Here is a 20,870-nt window from a genome sequence, read left to right as displayed (position 1 = left end):
AGACAGTGATCCTTAAGGAAAAAGTCACTTTGTTAGTATCTGAAAAGCCCCGGAGGACTTTATTGGTAGTTGAGATATATTTGAAAATCTCATAGGATCTTAATAGGAATGACAAGATGCTTTAAAAGGGAGCCAAGACTGTTATGTTGTTTCCTCTTGAATAGCTATAGTTAAGAGGTTCAGCAGTTGAAGCTGAGGATGCAGCAGTAATAGATTTTTGGCTTAGTGTGTGCAAGGCACTGGTTTTCAGCTTCAGAATGGGGAAGAGGGGAGAACCAAAACCACCATAAAGCAACAGTCTCAACCATAAGGATTATTGAGCAGCATAAATATTAATTTGATACTAAAATTTAAGATCAAGAATATACTATGTCATCTACAGGACTTAACAGAGATATAAAACAGACGTAAAGAGAACAAATGAAGATTTCTAAGTTTACAAAAAATGAGTGTTTATGAAGCTATTTTTTGCTTTTTCAAGACACATTACTGTGTAGCTCTAGGACACTTGTACTGGCAGTCTGGCCTCAAACTCAGCGATCTGCCTGCCTTTGCCTCCCAGAGCTGGGATTAAAGGAGTGCACACCTCCAACTTCCCCAAAGGAAATCACCTACTAAAGGCGTCCTTTGAAAACTTGATGAGACTTGGTTGTTAGTACTTTCATCTTTCCCCATTCTGCCTACTATATACTTCTACACATTTCAAATAGAGAAGTAAGTAATTAAGGAATGCCCAAAGGCTGGAACACAGCTCAACAAGAGAGCACTTGTCTACCATGTAGCTCGGGTTAAGAGTCCCCATCACAGCAAAATAAACTTACAATTTAATGTAAACCTGACTTAGTACTCAATAGTTTTCTAATTCCCCTGGACTTTTTTTGGTTATGTAGGCAGCAACAGCATCCACGTGCTCAGAGAACAACTTGTGAGTTCTGAAGATCACTCAGGTTGTCAGGCTTGGCAGCATCCATGAACTATCTTGCTGATCTTCTAATATCTAGTTATAACACAGATTTTCCTTTTTTTTGCTCAATTTGAAACATGAGCATTTCCTTTCTTTAATGAACTTTTCCTTAAAAAGTAGCTGGTACAAATGTCTCTTGCCCCACTGAACACTTTTGGTGGCTTCTGAGTGCTCTTCAGTTGGCCAATATAGTCATCAGTGGGTTAAGACAATCCCTAACAGGTCATTATGCTGCAACCAACATGCTTTTGACCCTCTATTTTTTTGTTCTAAAAAACAGGCCTTAAAAATTTTCCAAACAAAACTTTACATTGTCAACAATCACCTTTGGTGTGGACAGCACAAAAAAGCCCCTGACACATAAAAACTGTACTGCCCCCACAAACCCTGCCATTAAGAATTCTAGTAAGCATTGACATAGCACATGCAATTCCAATCTACGAGAATTTAAAAGTGTACAGGGGCACATGTGCACACCACAAAATGATGCTGAGGTCAGAGATTTCTCCTTATCTCCCAGGGTGAACTCAGGCCTGGCGTGGTGACAAGCACGTTTACAGGCTGAGCAATGCACTGTTTTATAAATCACTTCTGGTCAAGATATCCTCTACGCAAAAATGCAGACATTTCACCAGTTTCCACAATATTTTTTCTTAAATGTTAACAAATGGGGGGGGGAGCCAACACCCAGGATAAAGGATTTAATCCAGTATTTATTCCATACTCATGATGGTTTTCTGAAATCAGAATACAAGTCATAAGAACAATCTATCAAATAATTTGCTGATAGTCTTAAATAACGCAGCACTGCATTACTGTTAATACTTCTGTCCTAGATTAAGTTTAAAAACTCAAACAGCAGTCTTCATTATCAATAAAAAAAGTTGAATTTTAAAAAAAGGATACTTTATCAAGCTGTTTCATAATTTAAGTATTCTCCATTTATAAAAATGCTTTCGAAGCTTGAGGCTCAAATGCTTTTCTGCCCATGTGCCCCCCTCTCCCAATCACGTGTTAGTATAGGGCTGCTGCAATGCCAAGCTTTACACATTTCCTTTAATATAGTACTTTTAAAATCTGAGAAAGAAGTCAAGGGGAGAAAAAGCACATGTCAATGTAGTTTTTTTTTTTTTAAAGAAAGCAAGTGAATTAATTTTAGGCATACCAACAGTGTCCCTTTGAGGTAGAATGCTAAAAGGACTTTTGATCAAATCACAGCCTAATTTAACCTCTCATAAATTCTCTCCAATATTAACTGTGGAGAATATTAAGTATAACATATTAACAAGAGCTTCCAAGGTAATATACAGTGGACAAGAATGTTAACCCTACAACTGTTGCCTTCATGTATATTGAAAGCACATAATTCTCCTAAAACATCCAAGATCCATTCCCAAAGTCTTTAGCATTCTATTATGAAAAGCACAGCCATGCTAACTTCAGTACACAACCATAATCCCACACCTACAAAACAAAAATAGAATTAGTGGCAGTTTATTGCCTTATACAAATTTAACCAACATGGCAACCATGCCAAAGGAATTAAAACATTTTCAGGACATATGTACAGACTGTACATTTTAAAAACAAACAAAAATGCAAGAACAATCTGTGCATTATGTGTCAACTCAACTGGTGAAAACATCAATGCAATAAATGGGATTACAAAGGCACTTCCCTACACAAAAGAAATGAAAACAGCCTACAGGGAGCTCAAAGAGTGCGTAACTACTGCACAATCTCAACTTGGAAGAAAAAAAGCAGAATTTAATCAACATTTATAGGATTCAATGTGATCCAATTTTACAAAATCTTCACATAGTCTCATCTTTGTTTTTATGTTCTTTTTCTTGGCTCTCTGGCTCTCCACTCTGGCTCCTCTGATGATCCTGTCTGTCTGACTGGTCCTTGCCATCCCCATGATCTCTCCTGTGGGAGCGGTCCTGGCTTCCGCTGCGCTTTCTAGACTTCTCTTTGCTGGGGCTGTGTTCTCGCCGCCTCAATTTTTCAACACTGCCAGTTCTTCCTTGACTGCCACTTCTACTTCTCTTGTTGGCCTTGTCTTTGCTCCCGTTTTTGTGTTTGCTCGACTTGTCTTTGCTCCTGCTCCGGCTCCGCTTCCCCGCATTCTTGCTTCTGCTTCTACTTCTGTGCTTCCTTTCTCTGCTTCTACTTCTGCTGTGTTTTTTCTTGGATTCTTTTTTGTCGTCTCGGTGTCGCCTATCCTCCTTGTCTTCTTTGTGTTTCTTCTCCTCTCCCTCACCTCTATTTCTCTGCTCCTTAGACCGCTCTCTTGATCTCTCCCTGTCCCTTTCTCGATCACTGCCTCTCTCCTTATCATAATCTCGATCTCGTCTTCGACCTCTCTCGTTTTCTTTCTCTCTTTCCCGGTCCCTGTCTCTTCTATCCCCTTTCCTGTCACGACTTCGACTGCGACTTCTGTGCCTTTCCCTGCTCCGGCTGTGCCTGCGCTCTAAACCCCGATCGACACTTCGGGATCTTCGCCTTTCCTTCTCTCTCTCTTTGGCTTCCCGCTCTAGTCGCTGTCGTTCTTTCTCTCTTTCTAATTCTCTGTCGAAACTAGAAGATCCATGGCCCTCCCGGTGATGACTTCTACTTCTTGATCTTCTTGGAGACCTCCGTGGACTCAGTGACCTCCTTGGAGACCTAAAGAAAGGGGAAAGGAAGAAACTGGAATAAGTCAAACACTGTAAGGGCTGGAGTACTCACAGCTCAGCAGAACACTCTCAGCCATTGGGACAGACATTTAACAACAAGCACTCCCTACTGCTCAGCACACACGAACCAACCAAATATACTCTAAACTGTTCTCATTATAGATACACAATTTTACTGAAAACATGGGAATAACAAAAACAAACATATCACTCCCCAAGAATCAACTTTGCACAGGCCCACTTTAAAATGGCAGCTGCTGTATTACCTGGATCGCCTTCGCTCAACATGTCTGTCTATTTCCTCAACTCCTTCCTTGCCGTCCTTCTTCATTTTCCTAGGCCGGGTTTTAATCTGCTGGTCAATATTCTTCTGAACTGGGACGGGAATCCTTGGAAACAAAGTAGAAAACCACTCCAGTTTCGTGAGGAAGGAGCGAAGCATCTCTCCGATGGTCATCACACAGCCTCCGCCAGCTTTCACATCTAGGTCCTATGAAACATAAAAGATACCCTACCGGTTAAAAAAATAAACCAGTTATTTCAACATATATGTGAACACTAAAAAAAAGTTTAAAACCATCTTTGGAATCAAGTATCAAAAACTAACAGAAAAAAATTTTGGCATCCTAACTGGTAATGAATGAAGAATATTTGGGCTAATTGTACACATGCAGGTGAGAACAAACCCTGCAGCCTCTTGGGCATAAAGGGAACTGACTTAATCTGAAAAATCCCCCTACATTGTTAAACTATGTGGAACAAGTGATTTAAACTTACATTCCACATACCTACACTTGAGGACACATTTGCACACATACCTAGCACTGAAACCTAGCTATGTAGGAACTACTTTCAGATAATTCCTGTCTAAAAGTTATCTTTAACAGCTGCAATACAAAATGAAGCCCTGCTAAAACTGGAAGCAATAGCAAACCAACTGCCATGAAGCAGTGAGGTTTCTAAAGTTATGTACAAAATAAATAAATGAACAAATAATTGGAAACGCATAATCCATGATGACCATTGTCTCTGAAAAGGGTCATTACCGCATGAAGGCCTTCTTGCTATGCCCTCTCACAGCTCAGGACATGTTAGTCAGCTATTGTCAGTCCCAAACCTATAGTGCAAGCACACAAGGAAAGTGAGATTTGTTATCTAAACATGAAAACAAGAGCTAAAGGTAAAACTGCTTGCACTCACACACATTTAAGTGTTCAGATATACAGTATTTCCAAATATAATTGCTGCAGATATCTAAAGAAGAAAACATATGTTAGCTCAAATAGAGGACCTCAGGCTTGTAAATACAATAAACAGATAAATCAGAAGCATTCAGAAACCTAATACAACAATTTTAAAAAATTACATGCCTTTTTGAAGTGCTTTAATCTCTTTAAAAAAATCCTGTGTAAATAGGAGAAAAGTTTAACAATTATGATTTTTCACCTCACTTCCTGGATTTTTGAATTAAATAAACAGCTTGGCATACAGACCAAAAACAGAGAAGGAAAATAGCAACCACTGCTGGGCTTGACAGGCATCCTTGTCACCCTGGCATTAGGGAGTGAGACAGGATCAGTAGCAGTAGAGGCCTTCCTTTCTCAGCTAGTCTGAAGCTAACTTAAGTTACAGAAGACCTTGTCTCAAAAAAGTTTTCCCTCCATGTTTTTAAGGTGGGCATCTAACAAAATGACATTTTCATTAGAAGCATGAATTCTTCAAACAAAATCCTTTTAAGACAAGGTCTCGCTATATAACCCTGGATGGCCTGGAATTTACTATGCAGACCACGCTGGTCCGAACTCAGCAAACTCTCTGCCTCTGCCTTCTAAATGCTGGGACTTAAAGGTGTACCACACAAAGAAAGCATCAAACAAATTTGTGTTTGAACTCCTCATAGAAGCCGTTATTAACTATACCATATAAACTCTGAAACACAAATAGTGATAAAAGGTAGATACACCGATAACACAGTTCACAGTTGAGTGTATGTCTTTAATATGTAAGTAAATTAATACAGGCATGATTTTTTTTTTTTTTGGTTTCTCTGTATTGTTTTGGAGGTTGTCCTGGAACACACTCTGTAGACCAGGCTGGCTGCCTGCCTCTGCCTCCCAAGTGCTGGGATTAAAGGCATGCACCACCAAAGCCTGGCTACAGGTATGATTTTAATCTGACTCTAACCTTTGTTATTATGTCCCAGGGCTTGACACAGTGACCAGATTTAGACTCAAAGAATCTGAAGTGCTAATTTAAGGAAATGTGGTTTTGTTTTGTTTTTTGGGGGGGAGGGGAGACAGCAGTATTGGGGATCAAGCCCAGATCAAAGGAGATGAGTAAGTTTTTAAAAACTTAAGCACGGCCTCTAAAAAAGTATACTGTGTATTATACTGATTGAAAAAGCTAGAATTAGGCAGGCATGATGGCAAATGCCTATTGTGATCCCAGCTACTCAGGAGGCTGAAGCAGGAAGAAGGATTGTAAGTTTGAGGTTGTTCTAAGACAGACTTGAGTATCTGGCTCAAAAAGAAAATGGAAAAGAAATACAATTATTTCCTCATCTTGGAAAAGTATAACTGTCAGGTCAATTAAGCCAATTCCAACTCTTTGTAAGTCTGTACTTGTAAGCAAATACAAATATTGCTGTTAGGGAAACGTCAAAGTAAAAAAACAAACAAACAAACAAAAAACCAAACAACAAAAACTAAAGTTCCAGGAGATTTAAAATGCCTGCAGCTACGGCAGTACACGCCTTCTACCACCATATCCTAGAAAGCCACTATCAGTCCTTGAAGTTAGGATCAACACAGTACAGTGTAATTAGAAGAAAAGGTTATTCAAGTTATTAAAGCATAACTCTTAAAACATTAAAATAACTTAAAAATTTAACCTAACATGGAAAACTCATCAAATCTTAGTAAAATAACAATCCCAAAAGTAGCACTGAAATAAATTTACAAAAACCCTGAAGACATTAAACGCCAACAAATGAAAGCTCAAGAGTAGAGGAACCAGAAGGCCGATCCCCTTGCTGACATACCTCCTCATCATCCAGGAAGGGCTCAAACCAGTCCCACAGGTCTGTAGGGGGCTGTGTATACCTAAGACCACACACACACAAAAAATCTATCAGTGTAAGGGAATTAAAATAAAATGTTTACTTAAAAATATAGATAAATGCCTGCGTACCTTATATACATAAATCCAAGGGCTCTGATATAAGGAGAGTCTGTATGTGTTATGAGACCCATCACTTGCTTTCGAGTTAATTTCAGGGTAAATAATTTGTATAACAGGCAAAAAGCTGTAGAAACAATGCCTCCTGTTCCAACACCTCGAACCTTTAAAGGAAAACAGAGTTAATAAAAAAACAATAAACAGAGTTAATAAAAAACAATAAACAGATACTTAATACCTATTGATTGGTGCTGTTTTAGGTATTAATAACCATGATCTAGAATAAGAAATACAGCAGCATAAAAACTAACCTAATTCAACGGAGACCTGAACTTTGCATTTTTGTGTTAAGATCTGCCAATGAATTGTCATTTAGCTTTCCTATAAACCCAGCAGACAGAAAAACTGGAGAAAAAAATGCACGTACTTCTACTTACCCCTCCGCACATCCCCGTCTGGCCAGCAGTTTTCCTGCTTCCTTTCTCCCATGGCTCAACATGTGTGACCTGAAAGTAAAAAAGAGGAAGACAACAAACGTTCGTACTCTGAATCTTTCAGTCTAAGTCAGCTTAGTTCATAAGAGCAACTCTCCCAAGTGTCGGGCCACTTGGTGCGCCATCCACACCACCCTGTGCTCACACTAAGTACAGAAACCATCTTTTGGGAACACTGCTCAGACAGAATACTAACAAAATTATGAGATTTAACAAACCCCTGGCAGCTTGTTTTCAAAGCAGACAACTCACTAAACTAGCTTTATAGACAGGCCATATCTATGTGGAGGCCAGGGAATTTCTATAACTCCTTATGCTTGCAAAAATTATTTGGTACTATTTTATCTTTTATATAATTAAAAAAAGTTCTCACTCTAAGGAAATAAGATTCCTTCTTACCAGTGCAGCTTTATGGTGAATGTAAAACCACACTACCAAATAAAGTGAAGTTTTCTAGGGCTTCTCATGTTGCTCAGTGGCAGGGAAGGGTGGGGGTGGGGTTCCGAGCTGGGTCTCTGCAGCCTTGGCAAACCTGGATCTCACTATTTAGATCAGGCTGGCTCAACTTCAGAGATCCTCCTGCCTCTGCCTTTCAAGTGTTTGGATTACTACCACACTTAGCTTGGGACTTTTTACCTCTGGATCAAGTTCTTTCTTAATTAAAGATTAAAATCACAAAGCCACAAGATCATTTAGCCTATCTGCAAACCCAGAGAATAAACTGTCAAAAGCTAAGTGTGACATCATTAACATACACAAAATATAATCAATGATACAGTACCATCCTTACTCAAAGAAGCACCTTAAGAAAACAGCTTTACCTAATAGCAAAAAGCTAACACTAAAAGAAACAAAACAAAAATATTAGATATTTCTGAAATTTTTCTGCCCATACATGTTAACACTTCAGTGGCTTTACCCAAAAAACAAAAACCAAAAAAAAAAAACAAAAAACAAAAAACCCACATTTAAATTGAAGCACGGGGAAAAACCACCGGTATCAAATAGAAGCTGTTTTGCTCAGCTCCTGCAGTTCTTTCCTGTTCCAACAAATGGTGTAAGTCATGCCCCACATAGCCCCCAGTGCTGGGGCTGAACCTAGGGACTTGTCCCTGTGGAGTAAGTGCAGTACCAGTTTGAATTGAACCATAGACTGTTTCTCTTCTTTAAAGGGTACCCAAAGGAGGAGATACAATGCAAAATTGGAATCCTATAAGTTTCAAAGATTATTTATTTGATCCAAAGAAATTCATAGTAAGTTTAGGTCATGACTTATGATTTTATTTTTAATTATGTGTATGTGTGGGTCTGATCCTCTGGAACTGGGATTACAGGAAGTTGTGACCTGCCCAGTGTGGATGGTGGGAACTGAACTAGGTCCTCTGGAAAGAACATTATATGCTCTTAATCCATGGGGCATCTCTCCAACCGACACTTTAGTTTTAAAATGAATTTAAACTTACTCTCTGGTGGAAAAGGTGGTTTCAAAATTCAACATTTGAAATTAACTTAAAATATTAGCCTGTATTTTAAAACGACCTGTCACAAAAGTACAGGAACCCAATCTTTCAAACTGTATAAACTTACTGCTCATTGCACTGTATCCACACTGAAAAGGCCTTACCTTTTAAAAGCTAGTTTTAAAAACATCTACTCCATAGTATCAGCTACACTTACTTAAGTGTACTTGTGTACTCCATACATCCAAAGTTAAAAGATTTTTCTATAAAAAGCAGTTAGTATCTCAAAAATCTCTCATTAACCTAAACATGTAATCGGGAGAAAAACAGGTAAAATATATAGAGAATTTTTTGTTAACACCTCCACGAGTATATTTAGATGACGAAAAATATCTTACTCTTCTGTCTCAAGTTTCTACGTGTCAAGACAAGAAAAATTAGATGTATTTTATTTTACATGCGCAAGGAAAATGCTTAAAAGACATTAAGACTATTAATACTCATTAAAACATGAATTAACTTCGGAGGCCTGGAAGGTATTTTTTAAACTACCTAATTTGCAAGGAAGTGGAGACTCTAGTTAGTGAGACCAAAATCAATGGCCCAAAAAACAAACAAAAAAAACCTAATTAGCCATTCATTTAACCAGGGAAATGCATTTATGGCGATTGAGCATGATTAATAGTGCATACCTCTACCTGCGACCCTGGGCTGCTCCGAGCCTCGCTGCAAGACTGAGTCAATCCTGCTAACGAAACAAGAACTGAGACAAGAGTGCAGTGAGGAGGCGCCAGGTGAGCTTCCCAGCACAGCCAAGCCAGCACCGACCCTGCCGCAGAAGCCCAGGGCCCAGATAACTCTAATGATGCCCAACGCACAGGTGGCTGAGACCTCCGACTCCTGACTTCCTGCTGGGAAAATTTCCAGGCCTTCTGTACGTACGCCTCCTTGCACTGGCACACCACGCCACCCTCAACCCTCCCACCCCTCCCGACACACTCACACTAACCAATTTCTGTCTGGATTGGAGAGTTAGCGAAGAACACGAGGTCGACATTCAAAGTAATTACTTCGGGGAGCCGCTGGCCCGAGGGGCAGCAGAAGCACCGAGTCGGTGCTCAGTCGACACAGGTAAAAAGGAGTCATTTCTAAAATGGTGAACTCGGACGGCTGCTGGTATTACTTTCCTCCTCTCCCTTAGCCCTCTTGCCCAACAGCTCCCTGGGGACAGGCAGGAGGTTGGGGTAGGTTAAAAGTCGACTGCGGCGGGCTCGCCCGTCTCATTAAAAAACACACTCACACACACAACCTGGAAAGGAAGAAGAGGGCGGCCCTAGCCCGACCCGTCCCGAACCAGCCACGAGCACTTCTCCCTCCGCCAGCTCCCCCCTCCCCCAAATCCTCGGGTCTCGGGGCGGGGGGGCGCTCCCACCGGCGAACTCACCCCCCCCCAAGCCGGGGCCTAGAGGATGCGTACCTTAAAGTAGATCTCGTCCACCACCTCGTGGTAGGTCTTGAGCTCGTAAAGCTGCACTTTGAAGTAGGGCGACGACAGGATGTTGGTGAGGATCATGGGGTTGAGGTTCATGGTCTTCTCGTTGCCCCACAGCGGCAGCACGTTGCCCTGCTTGCCCGACACCGCCGGCTTGGTGGCGCCGCCGCCGCCGCCGCACTGCTGCTGCTGCTGGGCCACGGCCGCGGCCGCCTGGTGCTGCGGCTGCGAGTTGCCGGTCAGCGCGGGGCTGTTGTTAGCCATGTTGCCGCGGCAGGAAGGAGGGCGGGCGGGCGGGAGGAGGGGGCCAAGCTCGATCGCGCTCTTCGGGACAACGGTCCCGGACCTACTCCATGGAAGGCCGTCGGGGCAGGGAGCCCGCCGCGTTGTGCCCCAGCCGAGCGAGGGACTGCAACCGGGACGCCGCCACACGGACCCCGGGCCCAGGGCGGAGACCAAGCGCAGGCGGCGAGAACTCCAGGCGCAAGGCAAAGCGGGCAGCCGAGGAGTGCGATCTCTTCCGCCAACTGCCCCTGGGAACAAGATGGCGGGCCCAGCGGAAGTGACGCCACACGCTCCGGGCGTTCGAGCTAAGCCCGTGGCCAATCAGAGCCGCCCGTGTGGGCAGGTGATTCCTTTTCCTGGTTGCGCGAGGTCGCTGCGTGCCGCCTTGGCTGCGGCGGTTTGTGCGCCACTCGGTTGGGTTTCTCTTGGGAGTTTGGTCCCAGGGGAAAGGGATTTAGACCCAGTCGCTGTGTTTTAGAGTTTCTATCGGTGGTTTGATTTTTTTTCTTGTTTTATACACACACGAAGATGGTCTCGTGACCCTTATGCACTTGGCGAATGCGTGACTCTTGGCTCCTACGGAGCATCCGAGGTCTCAAGAGTTAAATTTGTTAAGGTTCTTCACAGAGAACTAGAGTCAGGGAATCCCACCTCGCCGAATGACTCCCATCAAGAGTCCTTGAGCCTTTCTCACAGATGTGTCCAGCCGGAAGTCGTAGACTGCCTCATTACTCACCTAAGATTGGGGTAACATTTTAACTGGGCTGGGAGCATTAAAGAAAGTACTCTCAGCTGGGCGTGGTGGCGCCCGCCGTAATCCCAAAGCTGGGGAAGAAAAGGCAGGCGGATCTCTGCGTCCAAAGCCTTCTGATCGACATTAGTGAGTTCCAGACTAGCCAAGCCTCCATAGAGACCCAGTCTCAAAAGAAGAAGAAAAACAAAAACCAGAAAAAGCTACTGCTTGCATAAAATCGCATCTTTTGTAATTTTTAGATAGGGAGACTAGTCTGTAGCCCAAGCTGGTCTCAAACTCAGAGCAGTCTTTCAGCCACAGCCTTGGAAACACTGGGATTGCAGGCGTGGGCCACCACATGGGCGAGATAGGTATATGGGAGGGACATCTGCACGAGGCTAGGCACCGAGAGTGGGGAGTGATGGGGATGGTGAGAAGGCATAAAAAGGGTCAGGTCTCAAAGGCTACTGACAACTTCAGATAAATGGAGTTTGAGGGTTAAGAGAAGGCTGTAGAGCTCTGATGTATCCTTAGGTGGAACTGGAGGGACATTTGATTCGCAGAGAATAGCCTAAGCACAGAAGACAAAATCAGGCTTTTTTTTTTTTTTTTTTTTTGGTTTTTGGTTTTTACGAGACAGGGTTTCTCTGTATTGTTTTGGAGGCTATCGGTCCAGCCCGGCCTCGAACTCACAGAGATCCGCCTGCCTCTGCCTCCCGAGTGCTGGGATTAAAGGCGTGCGCCACCACCGCCCGGCCAAAATCAGGCTTTTTAGGTGGCAAGGGGTTAGGAGATACGCTTCTGGGGGAGTAGTGGCAATAGAAATGTCTGCAATGTCAGAATGAAACATTGGGAATTTAATAATACTTAAAACAAAATGCTATACCACATCCTCATAGTATGTGTGTTTATTTGTTTCAATTAGGCTAGGCTTGGTTTCTGTGGCCATATCTGTAATGCCAGCATTTAGGAGGCCGAAGCAGGACAATCAAGAGGCCAAGACTAACTAGTCTGGGCTACATAACAGCACCCTGACTTAGATGAAATCGGGCTGTTGGTGGTGTACTTCAGTGAGTACATGTTTAGCACATGCAAAGTCGGTCTAATCCCAACATGTATGCATGCGCCTATGCACATTCATGTAGACACACTAGGGACTGGGGATGTACCTCAGAGGTAGAGCCTTTGTTTAGCAAGCAGGAGTTTTAGCCCCATCACTGGAAAAAGAAAATAGTTCACATATGCAATTGTACCTGTGACCTTAATGTCTACTTTGTATTACTAATGCTAATATTTCTGGCTTCAGTCCGTTTTTCAGAGATTGCCAGAATAATTCCATCAGTGCACCTCTGCTCCTGACTGCCATGAGGGGAGCAGCCTCCTCAGCTACAAACTCAACTGAGTGCCATCCAAAGTGCCAAGATCTGATGACATTTTTCATCCTATTTGATTTCTGGTTGTGTTGCATCTACTCATTTATTCTTTCCTGGAAGTCTTTGGGTTACAAAGTTTCAAGGCAGAAGATCTTGCTTTCAGCAACACCTGCACAGAGGAGGTAGAAACGGAAGACAGGATGTTGGGGTAATAGGCAATAGGTTGAAAGCAATTGCTCCCCAAACTGAATCCTATTGATCACTGCTCAGAGGGAAATCCAGTCAGTTCCACATGTAGTCCCATCTTGCAGCCAACATTATGCAAGTGACTAAAACTTTGGGTTCTTTGAGGTGAGTGGTGATAAGAAACTATACCACTATAGACTGATTCATCTACACCAAGGAGGAGTTCTAGCAGGGTATGGGTGTGAAGATGAGCTTCCTGGTGGAGGTCATATACTCGTGGAATGGTTGGAATAGAAATAGAATATCAGAAAGGGAAAGCACTTCTAGTGGGCGTGAACTAGTGAGCTGAGAGAAAGGCTCCCACATTGCTGGGCTGTGAGTCAATGTGACACTTGGACACTTGCATACAACCCGCTCCTTCTTTCTGGTCTGTACATGGCAAGGTTTTATTGAATGTACTCCTTTTGCTAGTGAAGGGCAGGTGGGGAAGGGAAGGGTTTTCGGTCTCTCTCTTTTTTGGGGGCCAACTGGTGGCTTCCTCTTCCTCTTCTTCTTTTGTTTTTTGAGACAGGGTTTCATTGTGTAGCCCTGGATGTCCTGGAACTCTGTAGTCCAGGCTGGCCTCAAACTCATGAGATCTGCCTGCCTCTGCTCTCCAAGTGCTGTGACTAAAGATGTGTGTTGCTGACACTACCTGACACCAGCTGTCTTTTATATGTTCATCCACTATTAGTTTAGCCTTAGCTGTCCTGGAACTTGCTCTGTATACCAGGCTGATCTTGAACTCAAAAGAGTTCTATCTTCCTCTGCTGGGATTAAAAGTATGTGTTACCCAGGGCCATCGTTGATCCTCTTTTAAAAAGATGTTCTGGTGGTGGGTGTAGGTAGGCCTTTAATCCCAGCACTTGGGAGGCAGAGGCAGGTTGATCTCAGAGTTCAAGTTCAACCTAGTCTACAGTGAGTTCCAGGACAGTCAGAGCTGTACAGAGAAACCCTGCTTTGAAAAAACAGAAGAAGAGATGTTCTTATTTATCTTTTTAAATTTATTTGTATGTGTGTTGAGTGGGTGCTACATGTGTGTGGGTGCCCTTGGAGGCCAGAAGAGAATTCATTTGTCCTGAAGCTGGAGTATATGGGTGCTGGAATTGAATTAGAGTCCTCTGGAAGAGTAGCAAGCGCTTTTAACTGCTGAGCCATTTCACAAGCCTCCTTGTGAGCTCTCATATAAGTTCATCCTCATGTTACTTCCTGTAGTCTCTCTTCTGCTGCACACTGAGGTAGAACAAGATTAGGGAGCCTGCTGCTTAAATCATGCAGGAAGCAAGAGGAGGCAGCAAAGGGTAAAGACAAGATAGCCCCTAAGAACATGACTTCATAACCTCCCTCCTCCAAGCAGCCCACCTCTGAAAGTTCTATCACCTTCCCTTCAAACCATGAATGCATCAGTGGGTTCAGGTGTGTCCACATTGCAGCCCACAGGCTACCTGTAACCTAACACTAATTCATCCATTTAAAATATTATGAGGGTATTTCTCAATTCTAAAATGGGTTCATTTGCATGAATCTCCAGCATCAGGGAAAGAGATGCAGCTGTGCAATCCCATGCTCTGTGCCCTGAGCACTCTCCTGAAGCTTATCAACCTTGAATACTGAGGTCAAGCATGACCTTGATACTGGAAGGACTTTCAGGGCTAGCTGGTGTAGTGAAGCCAAGTTGGGAGTTTATTAAAGCCATTTTAATGTAGGCTTAATCACGAGAGTTAATAGAGGCACATCAAAGGAATACACATCAGAGAGAGAGAGTGTGTGTGTGGGGGCTCTCCAAAGTCAAAGAAAGCAGGACACATCTACATGTGACGTGGGCTTCTCAGAGAGTGAGCACTTAGTGCTAGCTGTAGATGCCATTTTGGTGGCTTTCAAACCCAAAGGTTATTTAAGAAATCTTTTTTACTCCCCTCTCTTTAAAAGAGATATACATGAAGTGGCTCTGAGAATTCATAGATGCCCAAGCCACACCCAGTGCCTCAGATCACTTACCATTGCCTGTGGGTCAAGATGTAGCTCCTCCACTCTGAGCTCCTGGGGTCCTCCTGCATGCTGCCTTGCTTCCCACCACGCTGATAATGGACTAAACTTCTGAACTGTGAGCAAGCCACCATAATTAAATGTTTCCCTTTATAAGAGTTGTGGTCAAGGCTGAAGAAATGGCTCAGTGCTTGAGAGCACTGGCTGCCCTTCCAGAGGACCTGGGTTCAGTTCCCAGCACCCACATGGCAGCTCACAGCTATCTGTAACTCCAGTTTCTGGAGATCTGACACCCTCACACAGACAGAAATGCAGGCAAAATACAATCACATAAAAAAAAAAAGGTTATGGTGTCTCTTCATAGCAATGGAAACCCTAAGACACACGATAAGGAATGGTGGTAGGAAAACAATTAAGCTAATTTAGCTTTTTGCTTTTTGTAATTAAACCATTATGTTTCTCTTTATCTTTTGTTTGGGCTGGGGCAGGGTCTCCATATATAGTCCAGGTTGGTTTCAAAATTGCTATGAAGCCATGAAAAACTTTGAACCCCTGATCTTCCTGTCTCTACCTCCTGAGTGCCTGGGCTAGTTTAATGTTTCCTCTCTCCCCTCTCCTTCTTCCTTTCCTTTCCCTCCGTGTGTGTGTGTGTGTGTGTGTGTGTGTGTGTGTGTGTGTGTGTGTGTGTGTGTGTGTGTGAGAAATTTGAGGATGATTTTATTGGAGTTGGGGAGAAAAACAATAGGGAAGGCAAACTGAAAACCCCAACAGCTGCTGGGAGGAGGGAAACAGGAGATAACATCATGCCTTTTGTGTTAGACACAGGCCAGCAAGCAACTGCTGAAAGGGCTTGTGGGGCAAGGGTGAAGGTAATGGGGATGAGGAAGTCTTCAGAGAAACTACACGGTGTTAGGGAAAGTGTGCTTAGGCCTTGGCTCGTGTCTGGAAAAGGAAAAAGCATATGCTGCTTTTTAAGTTAGAACTCAGGAAAAAAAATGGGCTATACTTTTTCTAAATGACATTTCACATTTTTTAAAAGTTTTTATTTTTATTTTATGAGCATTGGTGTTTTGCCTGCATGTATGTCTGTGTGAAGGTGTTGGATCCCCTGGAACTGGAGTTACAGACAGTCGTGAGCTGTCATGTGGGTGCTGGGAATTGAACGTGGGTCCTCTGGAAGTGCTCTTAATTGGCTTGAGCCGTCTCTCCAGCCCCTGACATTTCACATTATAATTATTCTAAATTCAGCCCTATTTAGTCTTTGTGGTCTTATTTTGTGGTGGGCATAGTCTAGTAAGACCTGTCTGTCTGGCCCCAAACTTGCCCTGCAGACCAGGCTGTTCTCAAACTCAGAGACCCTCATGCCTCTGAGTGCTGGGATCATAGCACTGCCATCATGCCCATCATATATATATATATATATATATATATATATATCTCCAACCCTGGATCTTACTATTTTATTCCTAAGATAACTTTAATTCTCGTGAGGATTATGAATTTTTTTGTTTCCAGGTAGACTTTACCTATGCTAGTTATGCACACTGTCCTCAAACTCCCTGACTGAAGAGGTCTGATGCTAGGGTTACAAATGAGAGCTTTCATGCCCGGCTGAGAATCTAAATTCTGATGCAACACAATGTTTGGCCAGAGACATTTTTGCAAGGCTTCCAATCAGGTAGCAGGGCCAAAGCCACAGATGGAGTGATCTGCTCAGCAGATGGGTCATGAATTTGTTGATATCACATTTATTTTAAGCTGTAAGAAAGAAAGGAAGAAGGAAAGAAAGACTATTGCGGGGTTAGAGCTCAACTATTTGGAGGGTTCCACAAGGAGGAATAACTGCCACAGTCTGTGTGTGCTAACAGACACAGGCTGCACAGGGGGTTACCATACCAGGGTCCAGGTGAACTTAGGTGATGGACTCCACAGCCTTCTCACCCTCTGTCTAATAATTGTTTTCTGCTGTAAGTCAAGCCAGGGATTGAGCAGCTCTGAGGAGTTCCTTCTCGGGTTGGCCTCTGTACAGCCATAGCCCTCTTAAGTGAAAGTCTCTAGCGGTGTTGTTGGCAGAGGATCTCTGAATGGTCATGACATGTACTGAATTATCAGCTCTTTGCTGATCAACATGCTAGTGACCTCCCTGCAAATGGATAACCCTTCCATATTCTCCTAGGAAATTGGAGTGGGGACAACAGAGAGAGACTCAAGATGTTAGCAGTATGCACTAATGCCAAAGGAATGGAATAAGGAAAAGGAGCCATGTTGATTCACCAGGCTGATGGCCAGGTTCTGAGGAAGCAGTAACTTAAGTGGGATCAGTGATGCAGAGAAAATGTCTCAAGTTGGTGTGCTATAAAAATACAGTGTACTTGATGCTATTCTTTAAAACTTTTTCTTCTACTTTTTGAGGTCATAATATAATTGCATCATTTCCCACTACCCTTTTCTCCCTTCAAACCCTCCCATGTTCCCCTCTTTGCTCTCTTTCAAGTTCATGCCCTATTTTTTTCATTAATTGTTTTCACACATTTCTAAATACTTAACTACAACCTACTTAGTTTCTACTGTTACTTGAATGTGCCAGGCATTGGTTGCATATACCTTTAAAATCAGCACTTGAGAAACAGGCAGATCTCTGAGTTCATGGTCAACACAGTCTATATAGCAAGTTCTAGGCTTGCCAACCCTACATAGTGACACTCTGCTCAAAAAAACAAAAACAAAACCTGAAAATACCAATACTATTCTTTACGAGTCCCTCGAGCTGGGCATGATGGCATGATTTGCCAGTAGGTCTGGGGGGCATAAACACCATTTATGTCTCCCTAGGGAAGAAAATGTAGCAACACCTGGTGTAGTTGGGTGGTTGTGCCAAAGCCGACAAGTTTTGGAAGAAAAATGGTGTCTTGATATAGGGAATGAGACAGGCAACTGAAGTCTAATGGTGGAATGTTCGTGGAGGAAATTTTGACATGGCTTTCTGTCCCCATGTGGCATGTGTTGGTGTGCTTTTTGCCAGTGGTGGCTGTGGCACGGGTAATGCAGACAGTAGTGAGATCTGCAGCTAAGGTGAGGGGATGTCTGTTGGGATGAAAGTTTTCTGGGTGGTCTTGAGTGACATGCCTACTTGATGGGTGGGAGTATGGTGATGTTTTGAGAGAGCTAACGGTCTAGAGCAGATGTTACAAACACTGGGAGTTGTCAAGTGGGTGGTCGTGGGGGTATCAGCAGGCAGCCGAGGGGCAGCCTGGCTGCTGCAATGGGTGATAAGAGAGCTATCTGAAATTCGGGTGCCAGCACAGAGGGAGATTGCAGGGTATAAGGGAGCAATTGCAACAAGAAGAGTCATCCAGACTTCCTTTGTTGGCCTCCAATCTACTGGCTACATTGGATAAAAGAAGGGGCATGGTGGTGTTAGCTTGCTACTTCTCACAACTGGGAGATGGAAGGGTAAAGAAAACCCAATATTAAAGAGCCCTTCCTGGAACCCCAAACCCCGGAAACTATGAGAAAGATCAAGTAGGAAGGAAAAAAGAAAAGAGAAATAGAGGCAATAGAAGATACCCCTGGAGTCTGGCTTTTGACACAGAGAAAGGGAAAACCCATGTTCCATTATGCAGCTTTGAATCCTGTATCCTTGATGAGAATTGCTGGCAAGATGTGCCAGCTTGTGTTGGAATAGTGGAGTGAGTGGTTATTGATAGAGCCAACCTTTTGATTGGACTTCAGGCTCACTCCACCAGGAGGAAATTTACAGATGCTACCGGAAACTTAGACAAAAACCTGTGAACCAGGCTCCAGTGGAGAAGCAGCTGCTATTGCTTTATTAAATGATATACTGGCTAAGGTGCTTCTCCACATTTGTATTTATAATCATAGGTTATTACTGCAGTCAGTGTCAATCTGAGTATTTACTCCATTTCCCATTTTGTCCTTTTCTGACTTGTGTTTTGTAGTAGAAGGAATTCCCCCAGGCTCACCCACAATATAACAGCTTTACTCATAATTACCCAAACTTCAATATAAACATATCCTTGGGAATGGAGGAGTGGCTTCTTTGACTGAGCTAAATTAAATTGACATAACCTGGTCTAACAGATGAGAAGTCATTTAATTGTATTCTGTCTCACAAGAATAGACGGAATGTATGTACAGTGGCTGACCCCAAATGAAGACCACAGACTCATTTTAGCTCCCAAACGACCTAGCCTCAAATCGTCCTCCCAGAGAACTTCCTTAGATATAAATCCTCACCTCAAATGTTCTCTTCCTTACATTTCCAAGAACCTACTTGTGAGCTGAAACTAGAATCGGTGGTAGAGCATCCACCCAGCATTGATGAGGCCCAAGGTTCAACTCCCAGTGCCACAAACAAAATACAAAACCAAAGCTGCTTGTGCAGAAGAGGACTGACAAGGTAGACCTAAACTGTCCTCCTTGCTGGCAAAATTGTCCCTTAGCAAATATCTGGAATTAGAGAGTAAGAGTTTTTGAAGCAAGATAAGAAATTGTGGGAACATGGGAAGAAAAGCCAAAGAAAGAAAAGGGCCCTTTCCTCCCTAGATCTGGTTTGCATTTTCTACTACTAAGGGGAGGAACCCACTGACAAAACCTAAATTGCATACTGGGACAAAGTCTGTTTTCCTAAAGATCCCCCAAAATGGCAAAGACATACATCAGCTGTACTTATGTAACCTTGAGTTTTTTCGCACTCACCCCTCATGATAATTTCACAACTTTAGAAGAGCAGATGCTTAAACTTTTGACCTTGTTGTCAACTACACATTTGAAGCAATGTGTAATAAAGGCTTGGGGCCGGGAACACACTTGTTTCTTAGCAACCTTTAGAACTGAAGTTGAGAACCACCAAATCCTTTATGGCCCATTGTAAAGATAGCTAAGTATGACTCTCTCTTGAAAAACCCATATCCACATTTGGGTATGGTCTTATTCTTACCCTGAGAGTCTCTTCCTATTAACCCCTGTGCTTTAGAGCAATATTAAAAATGTCTTTTTAAAAGTCTCCAATCCTGCTTCATACTGGCTTGCCCTGTAATTCTTTTCTGCCTGAAGCCATGAACCCCAGTATTGCCTGAGTGAAGATTCCTACTGAAGGCAGTGGAGTGAGGGTATGTGTGTGTGTGTGTCTATGACAATGGAGCTGTGCCTCTACCCTGGACATGGCTGACACTCCTACCACCCCTAACTATGAATGGCTGGTTGAAGTGCAATTCGGATACTATCTTATTTTAGCTCAGCCTTCATAGTGTTAGGGTAAAATCCTTCACAAAATCTAGAGAATTGCTACAAAATCTGGAGTTCTCAGGTTACATAACTACCTTAGAGGTGGGAGTATTGCTCAGGAGTAGAGTGCTTGCTGAAATCAAGGCTGCACCTGGTTCCCCCTCTACCCTCTTCCTTCCCCCCCCCTCACATGGCACATCTGATGTCACTTTGGACTCTCAGATATCTTGCATCTGGCTATGCTCTCCCACATATCTATAATAAAATTTCTCCGCCACCATACCTAGGAGCAGGCATGTTCCTTTTTTTTTTTTGGGGGCTTTTTTTTCATTCACTGGGCATACTAGACTGTGTAACTTCCTCACCTGGACCCCCTACCCCCAAACAGGTAGGCATTTAGCATTTCTATGGCTATGATGGCCCCAACCAACCTGTTATCTAACTGTCCAGTTTATGAGTGGAAGGAATGACAGGCTGAGAAATCCCAACTTTCCTAAGGGCCTCTGCTTAGCCTGGTTCTGTGATGATGCAGTCTACCCAAATTGTTGTCTGTCTGTCCTTGTGTTTGCCCATCTGTACCTGTGGTCCATCTATCTACCTGTTCATCCATCTAGACCTGGTCCTGTCATTTTACCTCTGGAGTGTGTAGGAGCGCTGCAGTTCAACTCTGACCTTGCAACCTGCCTTACAGTCAAGTCACAGCAGCTTCTCCAGCAAGACTTTCAGTTTAGTAGGGTTCACTATCTTGTCAATAAA

The 20,870-nt window shown here is 43.1% G+C and overlaps 1 protein-coding gene and 1 long non-coding RNA gene across 5 annotated transcripts; one reads left to right on the top strand and one right to left on the bottom strand.

Moving 5' to 3' along the window:
• Positions 1-1,659: 1,659 nt before the first annotated feature.
• Prpf38b (pre-mRNA processing factor 38B) lies at positions 1,660-10,764 on the bottom strand. Of its 2 annotated transcripts, XM_021230987.2 has the most exons (7): positions 10,251-10,380; positions 9,783-9,994; positions 7,257-7,325; positions 6,832-6,983; positions 6,683-6,743; positions 3,909-4,132; positions 1,660-3,631 (listed from the first exon to the last, which is right to left on the bottom strand). In XM_021230987.2, the coding sequence occupies exons 2-7, from the start codon at positions 9,828-9,830 to the stop codon at positions 2,779-2,781; spliced, it is 1,407 nt and encodes a 468-aa protein (XP_021086646.1). In that variant the 5' UTR covers positions 9,831-9,994; positions 10,251-10,380; the 3' UTR covers positions 1,660-2,778. The 2 variants fall into 2 exon arrangements, with proteins under 2 accessions (XP_021086646.1, XP_005076712.1); XM_005076655.4 differs by lacking the exon at positions 9,783-9,994 and having other exon boundaries at positions 10,251-10,764.
• Positions 10,765-10,821: 57 nt separating this feature from the next.
• LOC121142353 lies at positions 10,822-20,870 on the top strand. 3 transcript variants are annotated; one of them, XR_005879351.1, is made up of 3 exons: positions 10,822-11,297; positions 12,590-13,007; positions 20,729-20,870. It is a non-coding gene; the product is annotated as an uncharacterized LOC121142353 (long non-coding RNA). The 3 variants fall into 3 exon arrangements; XR_005879352.1 differs by lacking the exon at positions 20,729-20,870 and adding an exon at positions 17,044-17,231 and having other exon boundaries at positions 12,590-12,838; XR_005879350.1 differs by lacking the exon at positions 20,729-20,870 and adding an exon at positions 17,044-17,231.

Source organism: Mesocricetus auratus, unplaced genomic scaffold (assembly GCF_017639785.1).
Source record: "Mesocricetus auratus isolate SY011 unplaced genomic scaffold, BCM_Maur_2.0 Super-Scaffold_100009, whole genome shotgun sequence".
NCBI lineage: Eukaryota > Metazoa > Chordata > Mammalia > Rodentia > Cricetidae > Mesocricetus > Mesocricetus auratus.
The sequence above is the reverse complement of the archived record's forward strand: the minus strand, read 5'-3'. Positions and strand labels throughout refer to the sequence as shown.